At 44.7% G+C, this 17,204-nt stretch overlaps 1 protein-coding gene across 3 annotated transcripts in view; it reads right to left on the bottom strand.

The window, feature by feature from the left end:
• The window catches only part of LNX1 (ligand of numb-protein X 1), a 309,648-nt gene that overhangs the window by 150,057 nt on the left and 142,387 nt on the right, over window positions 1–17,204 (bottom strand). For all 3 annotated transcript variants that reach the window (XM_075347037.1, XM_075347036.1, XM_075347038.1), the window contains 2 exons: window positions 16,141–16,302; window positions 4,943–5,145 (listed from right to left, as the gene is read on the bottom strand). In XM_075347037.1, coding sequence (XP_075203152.1) covers window positions 4,943–5,145; window positions 16,141–16,302 — 365 coding nt within the window. The remainder of the gene's footprint in view (window positions 1–4,942; window positions 5,146–16,140; window positions 16,303–17,204) is intronic.

Genomic DNA, 17,204 nt, shown 5'->3' on the forward strand with positions numbered 1-17,204 from the left:
CCACACTGCTTAGTACTAGTATATTAATTTCTCCATGCTGCTGTTGCTACTTCTGAACATTTGCTAAACAGAAAAAAGCAGGAATGCATCTGTTTCTGTTTTTTATATGGGAGACTTCACAACAGCTAGTCTCTACTCCATAGCTCAGAGACAACTGAAAATTAGAGATAATGCTGCGGAGGGAACACTGATGAAAAAGGAAGAATATAAGTTATATAATGACCAGGAAGAGTATAACAGCTTATACTGAAAAATTACTTGAAATGACAGGTGTGCTTTAAACACTACATATATCTACACTAATAGATATTGCTCCCTAAGGACTCATGGAGCTGCTGTGATGTAACAGTAATGCTCCCTGCCATCAGTAACGATTGTAATAGTGGAAATGTCCAGCAATTGTTTTTCAAACTACAAATTGTTCATAGTGGGATTAGAATTTGTGTATAAAGAACACACAGTGTTTACACCTAGGAAAGAATCACTGAAAGAAAACTTTCACTCGTCCTAGCCAGCAGTGAATGTAATTGGAAAATGTTTCCTATTCAGCATTGCAATCTAAATGTACCCAGGTATCAGAGGAAAGGAATGACTATATAGTGTAGTAGTAATACATGGAACTACAACAATATGCGATTTTTATATAAATTTATCCTTTATAAAGGTATAGTTTGTGAATGTGGCAGAAAATCTCGAACATTATGGTTCACAGGAGGCAAAATGAAAACAGACCCCGGGATCAGAACAATCTGTAGAGAAAGGCATCTTGTTGGAAAGAGTGTCTGGATATAATAATCATTAAAAACAGATATAGCTATAATTTAGGCTGTGCCTTCATAAATTAAGAGCAATCTCTAGTACACAGTATATGCAAACATGTTTTTATCTAAGTCTTTAAAACAACTAAATATACTGTATGAATATATAAGAAACGGTACACCATGTACCATAGGTCAGGAACAAAGTAAGGATGTTAGGTCATCATACTATTGTTCTCCTTGATTACCGACGCTGCTCCCTATCAAGATTCTTCACATTTGCAAATAATGTGACAATTTTTGGTCATGTTCAAAATGAACAGTTAATGTCTCGCGCCCTGGGGCAGCCGGGCTGCTCGGATCCAAACGGTCCGTGGCTCGAGGGGTTTCGAATCCGGGGGCACTGTTGACCAGTTTTAAACAAAAATAAAAATAAAAATAAAGTCCGACTACGCCACTCACGGTTTGCGGCCAGGGATGGTAGGGCTGCCGCTGCAGGTTCTCACTGGGGATGATGGATAGGGGCAGCGTGGATGGTGGAGCCCTCCGCGAGCAGGGCTTTTCCCCAGGGGTAGGTGAATGGTTAACGTGGAGGCACAGTGCAATAAGTCAGTCCAGACAGGGAGTGCAGTTTGATTGTCTTGACTTACTGGATTCGCGCCCTGGGGACGTGATGGAACCCAGGTGCGCCCGTGTCCTTTATAGCTGTGCCAGCCAACCTGGTGCAACTCTCCCACCTTTGCACTCTGGTGTATTTGTTGGTCCTCACTAACATGGAGCACTTGGAGGTCCTCCTGGTGTCTGGGTCCTGCCGCAGGCAGCTTGGACTATTTAAGGGAATACGTTCCACTCCTCCCTTTGCTGCTATTGCCTCGGACGTTAGTGGTGGCAGATGAGTCCTGGAAACCCACCCGCCTGGCAGAGTTAACAGATGGCTTGAAGTCCTGGTCTGTTCTGGGATCTGCAACCCATGCGTGCAAAGTGAGCCCTGGACGTCCACCCCACAGGATCCCTCTGTCCTTGGAGCTTGCTCTCTCGTTCTCCAGCTACTTTTTTCCTCTGAGTGATTGATCTTTCTACTCGGGTCTTTGCAGAGTCTTTGCTACTTTCAATGTGTCTCAAGATTCCTTTGTATGTCTTGACACCTGTCTCTTTTACTAACGCACACTTCTCTCCTCAACTCCTTCCTCTTTCATTTCCTTTCTCTGACTGACTAGCCACACTTCCAGGTCACTCACACCTCCCCCAGGTCTGGTCCCTCCCTTCCCAGTTGGCTGCCTGTTAGTTCACAGTGCCCAACCCTGTCACCTGGCTCTAAGGGGGGGGTCTCCCACCCTGGTTGTGAGTGTATATGTCCTGGTGTGCTAGTGTGTGTACTGACTAGCACACTCATGTAGGACCCGAGCTGTTACCTTGTTGTTGCCTTCTTTTTGTGACACCTGGTTACCGCAGGGGCATCACATCAACGTACAAGCATCATGTAGCACCGGCTTCCCTAGTGCACTGGTGCTCCGCGGCGTAACAGCGCCATATCCCTGCTCCCTTCTCTTTCCTGTAAGGCCATTTTCGTGCTGCATGGTCCTCTGCTTACCTGAATGGCCACCCACATGTCACGTGGTCCTCTGCGTCCCTTCAGTGCAGTTCATGTGTAGTGCAATCACCGTCTCGTTCCCCCCACGGAAGCCAATTGGTGTGTGGGTGCTCAGCTCCTGCTTAGGCCTCAGGCCCTGAGCATGCTGCTCGGGGTTTCCTATCAAGGGGGAGTGAATACTTCCTGTACCTTTCAGAGGAAGCATGTGCACCTGGCAAAGGTGTCCCCAGATTATCCCTGGGAGGCACCAGGCACTTAAGGCTCACTCCCCTGATGGGAGGGCCAGAACAATGAATTAGGATTCAGACCCTAGATGTGTGTTGGTCCTACCTGTCTGCTCTGGTCTCACAGCCTTCAGCACCAGTCCTGCATGCAACCAGTACTGCTCTGCTGTGTTTTTCCTGTCTGTTTCTTTGGACCTGTCTTGTCTGTTTCCTGGTACCACCCTTTATCTTGCACCTACCTGCTGCAACTATCATCCTGTCTGCCTCAGCCTTCCCGGCTGCACCTGTGTCTGATGTTCTGTGCCTTATGTCCCATGCCTGGTGATCCGTGCCTGATGACTTGGACCCTGATGACTAGAGTTCCATGCCAGATGATCTGGACCCTGATGACTGGAGTTCCTCCAGATGTCCTGTCCTGGCTGCACCTGTGTCTGATGTCCTGCGCATGATGTCCCATGCTTGGTGACCTGAGCCTGATGACTCATGTCGGAAGTTCCTTACCTGCTCCTGCCTGTCCAGACATTATCCATTCAGACTGTGCTTCATGTTGTGCCCTGTTTGTCCTGCCAGTGTCCTTCCTGTCTAAGCTGTGTCCATCTGTTCTGCTGTCTTCCTAGCCTGCTCAACTGCCCCAGTCCCTGTTACTATCCTTAGAGTGGCACCTTATTTAAGCCCCACCCATAAAATGTGTGGTCCAGTGGGTCCACTCCTGCTCACCGCATTCACCAGCGGTGAGCGTTACACATTAACTATATCAACTACTGTATATGACATATAGAAAAGCGTAACAAGATGATCATCAGTGTCCAAAATGGACATATTGCTCATCATCGTGAGTAGAAAATAAAAGATGCAGCCTGGAAAATATACAAGGTTGGTGTGGAATGAGAACTCAACAGGATCATGTTTATAACATGTCATCAAGTTATTTGAGTACAACGTAGCTACATATTTGTCATATCTGCACATGTCCAGAGCCCATTATCTGATACCCAGGAAGTCTCTGTAATTCATCCTTCATGTATAAGTTGCCACAATCCTGATTTATCAAGAAATGCATTGTTCACACCGGTCTTGATGAGGGGGCATGGTAGAGTCAGACGCATCTCCTCTTAATGAATTAGGAGAATCTGGACTGCACCTCCTTGTGTCTTGCCACAAAGCTTACCTTTTAAGCTTCCATCTCACCCAATCTTTGCCGAATTTGGTGGAGCTGGATGAAACGAGCATGAAGACGCTAAATAAGTCATAACATTTTTATGTAACTGTACGTTGGCCCAAAATTTTGCAAAGTGATTTACACAAGACTTCTGGCATAATCGCTTTGATGAATCGGCGTCCACATCTTCAAGTGGCATAGTTTTGGATACTACATGATATAGCAAACATTTTTTTACATTACAGTGTAGGTAACAGTTTTTTCTTTAGCGTTACCTTCTCCTACTTCCTCCATGTCTTCTATACCCTGGTATATCTTCTATATACTGGTCTCTATGTCTAAAAACTATTAGAATAATTACATAAAAAAATTGTCTCATGACTTGCACCAAATTTAATATTTGTTTTAGATTCTTTTTACATCTTGTCCAACAAGGCTGTGTGACATAGCTAGAAATAAGCATGGTTTTCCTAGAGTGTGGCTTAAATGTGACTCGAAAAATGTGCAAAAAAATTTTGACACAAATTTCTCGCACACAGTAAGACAATTAATAAGTGGTATAATCCTAGGCTGCAATTAGACTGACCACGGCCATTAAATGACCAACAATTGTGTAAATTAAGTTGAGTGGTGGTCAAGTCATAGTTTTTTTGCCAGGCTGGTTCCTCTTCCAAGAACATATCAGTAATATGATTATTCTGTGCTTATATAATATCATTGTCCTCTGTAGCACATTCCCTGGTTACTCAGAATGATGTGTTACCAAAAACAATGATTTTTTAAGCTCCTCACCTTGCAAACTGCTCAAGCGTTGGGTGACTATTGGCCGATTAAAGGGACTCTGCCAGCCCTTCAGACTAGACAGCCTAAAGATGTGTCAGGTTTAACAAGCAGCCCAAATCACTGTGATTAATCAAGATAAATGTAAGACTGTCTAGTCGAAATGAATGAGACAGTATTGATACATATGCCCTATTGTTGGAAGATCTACTACTTTAGAAGTGTGGGCCTGTGGTGATCCAAAATGTGATCAGTAACATTGGCCATTAGATGGATCAAAGAAAGATCTTATTGTTCAATTTACAAACTTTATTTAAACAGACTAAAAATCATATAATTTTCATTAGGAACAATATAATAGTTTTGTACCCAAAAGAACCATCAGTTAGATGAGCTTTCCTTGAATACATGAAATACAAGTATATATTACCTTCAAGATCATGTCCCCTGGAAGAAGTCTCCCATCTCGAGCAATGAGCCCATCTTGGTAGATGTGTTGTATGATGATCTGGGTTAGGGGGGTCTCATTCCCACCCACAATCCTGATGCCAAGACATTCACTTGGATCTGAGCGATTGATTTTAATACAAGTAATTTCTCCATCCGGAATAAGGTGGGTAAGACTTGGCAGTACTGAAAAAATATATAAAAATGACAAAAAATTCATTATTGCGTTCTTTATTTTATTCAAATGTACAGTAAGTTAGTTTTGTTTTTCTGAAAATTAAGAGGATAATTAGTGATAAAAGGAAAGAGAATAACTCCGGAAGCTTCTTTGGAGTAAAACAACAGTTCAGTTTTGGAGTTTTTCCTTCAGTCCAGAGCAAAACACATTACACACAAGAAAATAAAGTCATGATGATCATCATAATTGTCATTAAAACAGAAAGGAACAAAGGAACCAGATAAAAACTTACACAGGCATCGTGATATACAGCATTAGTCATGATGCAGGGCTGTGTCCATAATATATGTGAGATTCAACTTCTAAATTCTGTGCAAGGAGGTAGGACCAGATCATAAGGCAGTGCTGCAGGGGACGGAACCCGGACGAGCTCCTCAAGAGGGCAGAGGCACCCAGAGACTTGTTTTACCACGTTGTCAGTGTCTGCTTTCCTTCTGAGTGAGTACCTGATTAACTCCTGCCACCAGCGAGTCTGCGCTCCCCCTGCAATCCATCCCACCATTCAGGGTCCTGGGGCTGATCCCTACCCATGGAGGGTAATGTCATCTGGCTGCCCCACTCCATCACCCCGGGTACTCCCAACGGCAGCGGCGGTACTCCCTATTACCGCACACCACGGGTGGTGTCTCAAACAACCTAACTCCCATGTAAATAACCCCCCATCACATTTCGGAGTGACCCCGAGCCCCTGGGTCCGGAGACCTTCGAGCCACGAGTAGCGACACCCGGATCCGAGCGGTTCGACCGCTGCTGGGGCGGTACAAGTCCGGGACAACTTTTTATGGTCCAGGATTCAAACTTTTTCTTTCAGTAGCTGAGGTACAGCAAGCTAGTAGCTGCTATAATAGTGGCTATAGGGCTGGGATTCAGTCACCCGGTCACCTAGAGAACTTGACTATTCATCTCTATGCGTGCTCACTTTCTGTTCTCTCTTCCCTTGTCTCCCGTCTCCCCGTTCATTAATCTTCAACTTGTCTCATGCTCCACTCTTTATATTTAGTAGTCATGCTGCTCTTAACTGTCCCATTAACATCAACATTAAGACTCAGGAGGAAGAAGATAAAAAAGTTCAATAAACTAAATGGAGTGTGTGATATATGCCATCCTGAGAGTAAAGGTGTAAAAGAAAAATCGAATGCCTTCGTCTTCTGACTGAAAAGCTTAGCGCTGAGATGTGAAGTCTGAGGGACCCAGCACATATAGTTATTATGACTGTGTAGACAACGTTCATATTGATGAAATTACATTTCTTTTATAGGAGTTGAACCACAAGTGGTTCGCATGATATCATATGATTAACAAATTCTAGATTCTTGAATTCAATGAAACATTCACCAAACATGATGCCCCCAGGTCCAAGTACATCCAGCTAAGCTGACAAAGATGAAAATTAATATTTTCCTTTCTTCTTCTAATGGTCTTCTGCTAGATCTTGACCCATGACAATTTGATGGATGAGTGCTCTGTAGGAAGATCTATCTTCTGCAAGCCTAGATAGGTCCACCAGGGTCTTCTCCGCCAGTAACCTTGATAATATCAAGCCATTGGGTTTGGTCTTCTTCTCTGCCTTCTTCCTTCTAGTTTTCCGACCATAATGTCCTTCTCCAGTGATGTCTCTCCATATGAAGTGCCAAAGTAGACAAGTTGTAGCTTGGTAATCCTTGCTTAAAGTGACATGTCTGGCTTGATTTGCTCCAAAACTGATTTGTTTATTCTTTTTGCCATCCAAGGTATTGACAACATCCTTTCTCCAGCACCACATTTCAAAAGGCGTGGATTCTTCTTCTGTCTTGTTTCTTTATTGTCCAACTTTTGCATCCATATGTCATTAAATTATTATTATTAATATTATTACACTCCTCATAGTCTCTCATACAAATTATTAACCCAATGTCACAATGGATTTGAAGCATGCACCACAAGTCAATTTACGCTGCGTAAAACAGCACAGTTTCTATTAATCCCATCCACTTCATTGGAACTGTTAGATGCTGCTTTTTTTGCGCTGCTTAAAAATCTCATCATGTTCTCTCAGCCTTAAGCGGGCTTTACATGCTACGAGATCGCTACAGCGATCTCGTTGGGGTCACGGATTTTGTGACGCACATCCGGCCGCTGTAGCGATCTCATTGTGTGTGACTCCTAGGAGCAATTTTGGATCGTTGCAAAAACGTCCAAAATCGCTCCTCGTTGACATGGGGGTCCTCTCCCAATTATCACTGCTGTCGCTTGGGCGAAGTTGATCCTCGTCCCTGCGGCAGCACACATCACTACGTGTGACGCCGCAGGAACGAGGCACCTCTCCTTACCTGCCACACGCCAGCATTGAGGAAGGAAGAAGGTGGGCGGGATGTTTGTTCCGCTCATCTCCGCCCCTCCGCTTTGATTGGTCAGCCGCTTAGTGACGTCGCTGTGACGCCGAGCGAGCCGCCCCCTTAGAAAGGAGGCAGTTCGCCGGTCACAGCAACGTCGCCAAGCAGGTAAGTATGTGTGACGCTTCCGTAGCGATAATGTTCGCTACGGCAGCGATCTTCCCATATCGGCATAACGATAGGGGCGGGTGCTATCACGCTCGCCATCGCTAGCATCGGCTAGCGATCTCGTAGCGTGTAAAGCCACCCTTACAGACATTGCTGTCCCCAATCTATATTCCTTATCAGTATGTCTTTGGACTGTGTGAGGAAACCTACACAACATGTGGAGAACACACAGCCTCCTTTCAGATGCTGTCCATGGTGGGATTTGAACCTAGGACCCCGAAGCTGCAAAACAACAGTGTGAAACACTGAGCCGTTCATACATATCGACTTTAAAAAAAAATGTCCGATTCTCTTTAGAAATATAAACCATATGTGGGTATGTCATCACGTATATTGTTATCAATCTGTTGACAAATATGAACTTTATTCTTCAAAAGAATATGACATCAACCATTAATAGTATAGAACATGGGGTCCATGTTTATAAATCGAGCACTAAAATGTTTAGCAGATGTGTAATTGCAGCCTATATTCTTACAAGATTTCATCTGGACATGTCAGCTGTATTAGTATAGCAACTTCATAAATCAAGACCCTCTAACACTCAATATGTGCCCACTGTCAAGGATGTATTTCTAGGTCAGAATATTGGAAAGTAGGGCAGAACACAAAAAGCAGGCAGTCAGCTGGAATGGCTGTGCTGTTCTGGAGGCGATACCACCGTTTTGTGGCAAAACTCTTGTGCAAATTAACTTTTTTATTGCATCATAGTTGTGTCAGTGCTGCCCCAACTGGCTTTACCATACCTCACTATATCAGTTTTTTATTTTTCGGATATACTGTTGTCCTCATGTATCCAAAAACTAAGTTGACATGCAGATTGTAAGTACCATGTGAATTGTAAAGTGTCGAGGAATATGTTGTCATAAATATGTTAAAGAAATGAAAGAAGTCTGCCAAAAGTATCTTTAAAAAAACCTGCATAGGAGGTTTTCAGTGAATTTAATGTATTTTGGTGTGCGGAATCTAAAAATTACCGTATTTTTCATTTTATAAGACTCATCGGATTATAAGACGCACCCCAAATTTAGAGATAAAAAAATAAAAAAAAAATAGGGTCCATCTTATACTCCGATGTTGTCTTACCAGAGGGGGCAGCAGTGGTGGTGAAGCAGGGTCACAGGAGGCAGAGGTTGTGCTGGCAGCGGCGGTCAGTGGTGGCAGCAGCGGGTCAGTAGGGAGAGCTGCAGTGGCGGCTCAGTGGTAGCACTGGCAGTGACAGATCAGTGCTGGCAGCAGCGGTGACAGCTCAGTGGTGGCAGCGGTGGTGACAGTTCAGTGGCAGCGGTGGTGACAGCTCAGTGGTGGCAGCGGCGGTAACAGCTCAGTGATGGCAGCGGCGGTGACGGCTCAGTGGTAGCAGCGGCGGTGACAGCTCAGTAGTGTCAGCGGTGGTGGCAGCAGCGGTGACAGCTCAGTGGTGGTGTACTGCCCCGCGGCCTCGGCTGTGGCCGCCGAGCCGCTCGGATCTGTGCTCGTGTACTGCGGGTCACGGCTCGAGCCTCTCACGGACCCGGGGGTCACGTCGCTCTGCAAGGGGGTTGGCGTTACGCGCGGGGGATGCGGGTATTTGGTTTTGGGATGATAGTTCGTGACGCCACCCACAGGTTGTGGTGATTATGGACACCACCACTGCGGTGAGCGGTGTAGGGGCGCAGCTAGGTGTTGACCCCTCCGTGGGTAGAGGGATGTTGGTCCCGGGGCCCAGCTGGCGAGGGCCGGGGTGAAGGGCGCAGTGTTGTGGTGCAGCGCGGTGCGGTGCCTGAGGGCACTGGTGTACTCCCTCCGATACAAGACACTGGAGTCGCTGGTAAACCAAACCGGGTGATGAACGGGGCCCGCAGCCGGCTGCATCTTCTCCAGTCAGGTTGGCAATGTCCACCTTTCTCCTGCACCTGTGTGTGTATTTGACTACAGTGCTTGGGCACCGGTAGTCCGCTCCCCGGCGTATAAGTGTCGTAGGAGCACGTTTGCCCGCAGACACTGGCCCTTTGGATCTCTGGCCTTTGGCGGTGGCACCTATCTGGATGGGTTGGGCTGTTGCCTTCAATCGGGACTTAGGTGGAAATGAACCCCTGAGGTCCAGACCGCAATTAGTTGATTTGACTATGGTGGTGGCTTATAGCCTAGTTCGGGGTCTGAGTACCCTGCCTGGTGCCCCGGTATCCAGTTGGCTCCCCGGTTCGGTTCCGGCGGGCCACTACCCTGTCCCGGTCCCTTACGGTTCCATCGGTCGTATTCCCGGTCTCCTGCAAGCGGCCACTACCGTCTGCCTGCCTGACTGATCGGGGGTCCTAGGCTCCAAACTCAATCTGCTTGTATCTCCTGCCTCAGGCCAGCAGACTCCTCGGGGGGCATGTCTATCCGCCTGACTCCGCCCACCTGGTGTGCCTGTCTGACTCTGATGGAGGCAATCAGGTCTTTGTTGACTGATGGTACCTTACTGGGGTGGGGGTGTATGTGGTGTGTATAGTGACCTGTGACCCCTGGGGATGTCCAGGGCGTCACAGTGGCAGTGGCAGTGACAGGTCAGTGGTGGCAGCGGCGGCAGCGGCGACGGCTCAGTGGTGGAGCAGGCCGATGCAGTGTGTCCCAGTGTGTCCGCGGTCCCGATTCAAGTGATGGCACCCGGAGCGGCGCATGCACAGATGGAGCTCTCATCTAAGGGCTCCATCTGCGCACGCGCTGACTCCAGAGCGGCGCGTGTGCAGATGGAGCTCTTGGGTGAGAGCTCCATCTGCGCACGCACTGACACCCGGAGCCATCATTTGAAACTGGACCACGGACACACTGGGATACCCACTGCACAGTCACCGCAGGACGCACAGAGAAGCAGCTGGCTGCCGGGACAGAGAGGCAGCCGGCACGCAGCCACAGGCACCTGGCCGCACGCATGCACGCACTCAGCCACAGGCACCCGGACGCCCGCACGCACCCAGATGCCCGCACGCACCCGGAAGCCTGTACTTTTTGTTTTTACCCTATATATTTAATTAACACTGATCGGTCCAAAAAAAATCGTCATTTTATTATCAAGTACAACACAATTAAATTTGTCTTTCATGAAACGCAAATGATTGATCAATGTTTAGTATTTACTTTGTTGGCCTGTGAAACAATTTTTTCTTGTCTTTCAGTGTTCTCCTGGGAAGCTTCAGCATCCAGCAATAGTCACTCATCATTTTCACATCTCATGTTCCCTGGTAACGTCTTTCCATTTCCTTAACCTCTTCACAACACGTCATCCTGGGTACGTCATGGATCGTGTCAGGTTAATCACCGCCGGCTGCAGCAGGCAGCGATCCCTACACATACAGCTGATTTGAACAGCTAACATGTGCAGCTATCAGGCACCAGTGGATCCGCTCTCCACTCGTGCCTGTTAACCCCTTGCATCTCGCTGTTAAAACGGGCATGCTTACCATTCCCGCAGCCTTGTTATCCGGGTGCTTGCATCTCAGCTTCAGATGCGCACATACTCCTGCGGTAAGGACCATACGCAGAGTGCGTCTGAAACTGAGAAGCAAGCGCCCAGATAAAAAGGCTGCAGGAATAGTAAGTGCGCACGTGCGGGATCTCAAGAAGCAACGGGGATGTCGCTCATGTAAATTCATGGTATCACGCCCACAGGGGCGTGATACCACAGAAACCATGCAAACGCCCACAAGGCGATGCAACGCCCAGGGGGCTAGAGCCTCTGATCATCTGCATAGGGAACATGTAAGTAATAAAACATATTTTTATACATTCATATTACACAATATTACAACACAGGGATGGGTAGGAAGGGCTTACTACCCCACACATCACCCTGCTTCTAGGTTAGACTGCATATGGGACCTAACAGGTTGCCTTTAAATGAATCCCATGCTTCTCTTTCAGTTTCATTCATAAACAAAAAAGAAATCAGAACAAAGTTTACGTATGTTGGATCCTTCAAAAACTCCCTCTTTCAGCTTGGCCTCAGAAAGGTTTGAGACCTTGGAGCAGAGGTGCATAAAGCTTTGCCCATCTTTTGGTAGAGATTTAATAAACTGTTTCATAAGACTCAGTTTGATGTGAAGAGTTGGTAAGAGAACTTTTTCATGAGGAACCAGGCTTCTACCAATGACGTTTTCTTGGCCCGGAGTTCGGCGTTTCAAACTACGGTAGCTAGTCAGTTTTTTTCCAATGAAAAATCTCAGCTTGACTATCCCAAAAGCACAGAAAGCAGCTATACTTTGTATATCCTGACTGTTGACCTAATAGCATACAAAAAAGACAGTTTGCACTCTGAAATGTTAAAGTATGACAATCATGATTGTGTGAATATAGACCTGCATTACTGCTAAGTGAAATCTAAGAAAAATGAGATATTTAGCATACAAAAATGGCCATTTTTATATCTGCCCAGTAGCTACATCACGGCATGTCTCGTAACTGGTACCTACTCTATAGGTAGCAGTAATGCAGGTCTATGTTCAAGCAATCATGATTTTCATACTTTAGCATTTCAAACTGTGCAAACTGTCTTTTTTGTATTTTATGTCATGTTCAGTTATGCACCTGTTGACGTTTCAGTTTGGTGAGTGCCGTCAGTCTTTTCGTCTATAGACCTAATAGCATAGTTAGCATTTTGAAAACGCCACATACTATCCAGCGATGATCTTCCTACTTGATTTTTTCAAGAATCAGAGCCAAAGTTTCATAACTCTTCTTCAGAATGTCAGAGTGTCCAACAGTAAGTGATGCAAATTCATTTTCATTATACAGCAAGACTGCTTTTAGGCTTGTTTTAGAAGAATCTCGTAAGTAAGCGCCATTGGGATAAGCATCCAAGGACATCACAACCACAAACCAGATTTCCCTCTTTAGAATAAAACTATGTGAATTCACTCTGTCTCTATGTCTGCACCATGAAAACGATGTTCCGGGTGACAGAAGATGTTTTTTCTTGAGTCTTTATCCCAACAATTCAGCAGCATCTTTGGAAAGGACCAAATCTCTAATAAGACCATTTAACTCGTTCTGATAAAAAGTTGAGGCTCCTCTTCCATAGAAACTTCAGAGCCAGGATCTTCCTGAGCTGGTCCTGCATCTTCTTCTTTATTTAACCTGATATCATCCAAATTAGGGGCTAGATGCGGTATTGGTATTCCCTGCTGTGAACTACTGGACGAATAGCTGAATTTAGGGTAGGATAAGGTAGTCCTTTTTTATTTCGGCTAATGAAACCTTTAACATCGACTTAACAAAAAGAGTACTTATTGCTGTCGTCCTGCTGTTCATACCACATCATTGGCATAGCAAAGCAATAAGATGGCTTCTTGCCTTTATACCACAAGTGGATATCTTCTTCGCATCTCCTGCACACCTTATGAGGAGCCAAGGCCTTGTCTTGATCACCAAGCTGCAATTTGAAGTATGTAAAATAAACTTTCCTCAAATATTTCTGCTATATAATTGACTCTGCTATACAATTGTGATGTAGTTCAAATCTCCCTCTCCACACTATCCTCTATCATTGTCCCTAGTTCCTTCTTCCCTCCCATTCACTTTCCTCTTTTTTCTTTTGTGCTCATCTTCATTTTAGAAATAATTTTTCAATAAGAAGTTTTCAAATAGATCACAATTTTTGTGTGTTCCATTACAAATTCAGCAATGGTATACCCAAAACACAACTTTTGCAAGAAAACCTGACGTAATGTAATTTCCTTAGTATTTTTCACGTATTCAGCATGCAAATATCTCTCAGGAACAGTTGAAAAATCCAATGCAATTTTTTGCTTGCAGATTTGTGACATATATATTATCATTATTATTAGTGAGTTGTCAGATTGATTGGTAACAGCCATGCAATTTTGCAGGTAGAGTGCATCGGCAATGATCAGTTGATTAATCATCTACTATAGTAATCAATTTGAATCCTTTACATTTTTTATTAGATTGTATAGTTACTACCAAATGCTATCTTTGCACAGAATTTTTCCTTTGTTAGTAAACAATGACTGCTTTGGCAAACGCCTTTTTGGGGGGACTTTTTGGATAAGTTTTTCTTTTCATGAAGAGGCTTTGTAGAGGTTTTAAATTGTTATAGGTATGGGCGCAAGAGGAAGTTGCATCAGGAGACATCCTAAGCATCGTTTTTGCTTTTTCTTTGGTCATTTTCTAAATGTTTGTTTGTAGATTTTTGGGAAAAGTAATTCTGGCACACAACTGGAGAATATTATAAACAGCAAGTAATTTTTGTATTTTTTTTATTATTTTAGTTTTTCTGCAACATTGAGTAACCAACAAATAGCCAACGTTTCGGCTCTCTGAGCCTTTATCGAGGCTTTAACCTGTGGTTAGTGAATGCAGGAGTATGGAAATTGCATAGGGTATGTGTAGCGCCCCTGAATACATCAGGGTGCTACAGAGAACTGCATCCTTTACCCATGGTGCAGGGCCTACCCCCTCATGGTTCCAGCTACCCAGGAAACCAGTGTCACTCCCATCTGCACCACAAAACCCAATCACCTCACATCAGTCACTGCCAGACACACCAGGGGGGTTGGACTAGCTTGGAAATGGGCCAGCCACTTGGGGACTGTGCAGACTGTAAGGAGGGACTGGAGAAGTAAGCTCCAGAGAGAGAGGAGCTGGGAAAGTTAGCTCCTGGGGAGCTAAGAAAAACTGATTGGCTGATTGGGTCGCAAGCAGTGATCTGGGTCCAGAGGAGTCGGGGACCGGTTGCAGGGACGTTGGACAGGGGTGTGACGGACTTAGTCTTGGAGGGACTGTCGGCACCAGAAGGGCTCAACAGGACTGACTGGTACCGAGCACGACGGGGTACAGGACCCTAGGTCAGGAACCGATTCAACGTCCTGACAGTTCACCTGAAAGGGGGGGATCTTGAAGGACTTCGCTAAACGATCATAGGATGAGGGCATCAGCACAACGAGGGGGACAGGGCTTTTCCAGACACAGCAACCCACTGAGGTCCCAAGTGCCAGCCCTTAGGAGCACGGCTACACTACACATAGTGAGCAGGGCCCCCAACAGCTTCAAGCCACGGGGACCATCAACGGACAACAAATTGTGCATGGAGGCAGGCTCCGAATCACTAAGTGTCACTGGTGGGACCGGGTACTTGGACGGGCTCCCAGCAGCAGCAGTAGCTGTACTCAGAGACTTTGGTTTACCTACAGTGTGCTTGTCTCCTTTCTCCACCTCATCCAACACCACGACTACCCACAGCGAGTACCCTGGTCCTTGCACCCTGTCCTCCCAACTCTACCAACCCCCTGAGCTGGGGCCTTCCCTACCTGCGGAGGGACTGACACCTTGCTGCTTCACACCATCTGCCCCGGTCCTCTCTCCAGCAGCAGCGGTTCTCCCATTACTGCAACCCGCAGGTGGTGTCACAAACTTTTCCCCTGTAAATAACCCCTTTTACGGATTGGAGTGTCCACCAAGCCGGGTCCGGACCCCTCGAGCCATGACGATCCCGGATCCGAGCAGCCCAATTAACATCGGGGCGGCACAAATGTCCTTACAATTGCTAATTTTGCCCTTCTATGCATTTAATTCTTTTCTTTTCCATAAGGTCTATGACATCACTTGATTAAAAACATTCTAGCTAAATCCTTCTAAGCTCTATGTAGAAACATGAAGTCTTTTTTTCCTGCATGAGTCAGGAGTCATTACAAAAGTCCCTAGCAGGGGGAAGGAGTGGAGCAGCATGCAAGGAAAATACACTTCCTGTTTTTCCATAGAGTAAAGAAAAGAGAAGAATTAATTGGGTAGACAGGCAAAATGAGCAATTGTAAGTACACAGTGCTATGTAATATGATGATTGCAATATATTTAGAGTGTAAGAACTTTGATAGGAGTGCTTATTTAATATAAGCCATGCTCCTCTTAATGATTTTGGCTTATTTTTCAGTTGCCATGTGCTACCGCAAGATAAGTACGCCATTCAGTCCAGTAACTGCAGTACATTTTTATTATCATCATTTCTACAATTTTTATTAAGTAAATTATGCTGAATTTGTTGTTGTGCCTGGCCATACCCCTTCCCATAACAGCACCTCCCATTTTTCAAAAAGTTGGTGGAACTGCCCAGGACTGCAGTAAAAATTGCACAGAATATTAGTTTTCCAAACAATTTGGGACATTTCAGGCATTTTTACATGTGTTAAAGCCTCTGTTTTTGCTTCTTTCAACTTTAAAGGGAATTAATATGTTGTCAACATCTAAAACACCACAGTGGAACCTGACAGAACATCACAAGTCAGTGGGGCCTGTCGGAATCCGTGGAGACCACAATGTAAAAGTCATTGGTTCAATGGTCATCATATACAGTTTGTGATTTAATTTATATCCAGTGTTTACCAGTCATAATTTGTCAATAACAACAGTAACCTGTGCACTGAAACCAACCTATACAATCTTCGGTGACATTTGCATTTTGCAGGATCCCTCGCTCCCTGTCAGTTGAATGCATAACAGCGCTCCCACTCTTTGTTCTTCGCAGTACGCTGAGAGCTCGGTTCAGCTTCTTAAATGACAGGCTTCTGACAGTGGAACGCTCAAAGTTACGACCTGCAAAAGGAAAATATGCTTTACTTTCATGATGACTAATTGTGAACATTCTACAATACACTTTTCTGCCTTTAATAGGTTATAGTGTATAAGGCTTAAGGCAGAGCTGCGAACGCTCTTAACATACTGGAGATTTTATAATAATAAGCCTGTGACACCAGGTCACTTATTTCCAACTAATATTACATACAGTATTTCATAGTCTCAGCCAAGCTGAAATGTCACAAAGGGGATAATGTGTTTCCACTTTATCCGTGTTTGATTTACTTTCCTATAATCTTATATCTATATAAATGTGTATTAATTCACTTGTTAGCTTTTTTAGGGAAGCGTAAGGGTCTTTATCAGGTGGATTGTGTCAAAACTAAAATTGACATAATGCACAGCAAATGTCAAACCGACAATGCTGTGTACATGTTTCGTCTTTATGTCACTTCTTTTAAATAAACACATGTAAAAAACCACAAGTAATTTAATTTACATAATAGGTTTAGAAATCATGCAGAAAATCTGCAACATCAAATTCTCATCAAATACACTTTTATATGTTAGATCATATGTTAGATCACTTAGCAAATAATAAGTTCAATTTATTTAGCCATTAGTTTTTTGAAGCTTCCTATGTAGTTTCTTGTTTTATTCTCACCACTGTTCACATGATGTGATGGTGCTGGGTTTTTGCAGCAATTTTTTTTAAATCTCAATAAAAATGCATACTTTTCAAAAGCAATTTGGAAAATCACTATATAAAAAGTAGCATAATTGAACATGCCTTAAAGAGAATCTGTCTGCAAGATTTTGCTATGTAAGCTGAGGACAGCATGCTGTAAGAGTTTAAAAACAAAAAGCAACTGTGCTTCTCTTATTTGTGTGTGAGCTATTGTTTAAGTAAACTAAATCAT

Source organism: Anomaloglossus baeobatrachus, chromosome 1, assembly GCF_048569485.1.
Source record: "Anomaloglossus baeobatrachus isolate aAnoBae1 chromosome 1, aAnoBae1.hap1, whole genome shotgun sequence".
Taxonomy (NCBI): Eukaryota; Metazoa; Chordata; class Amphibia; order Anura; family Aromobatidae; genus Anomaloglossus; species Anomaloglossus baeobatrachus.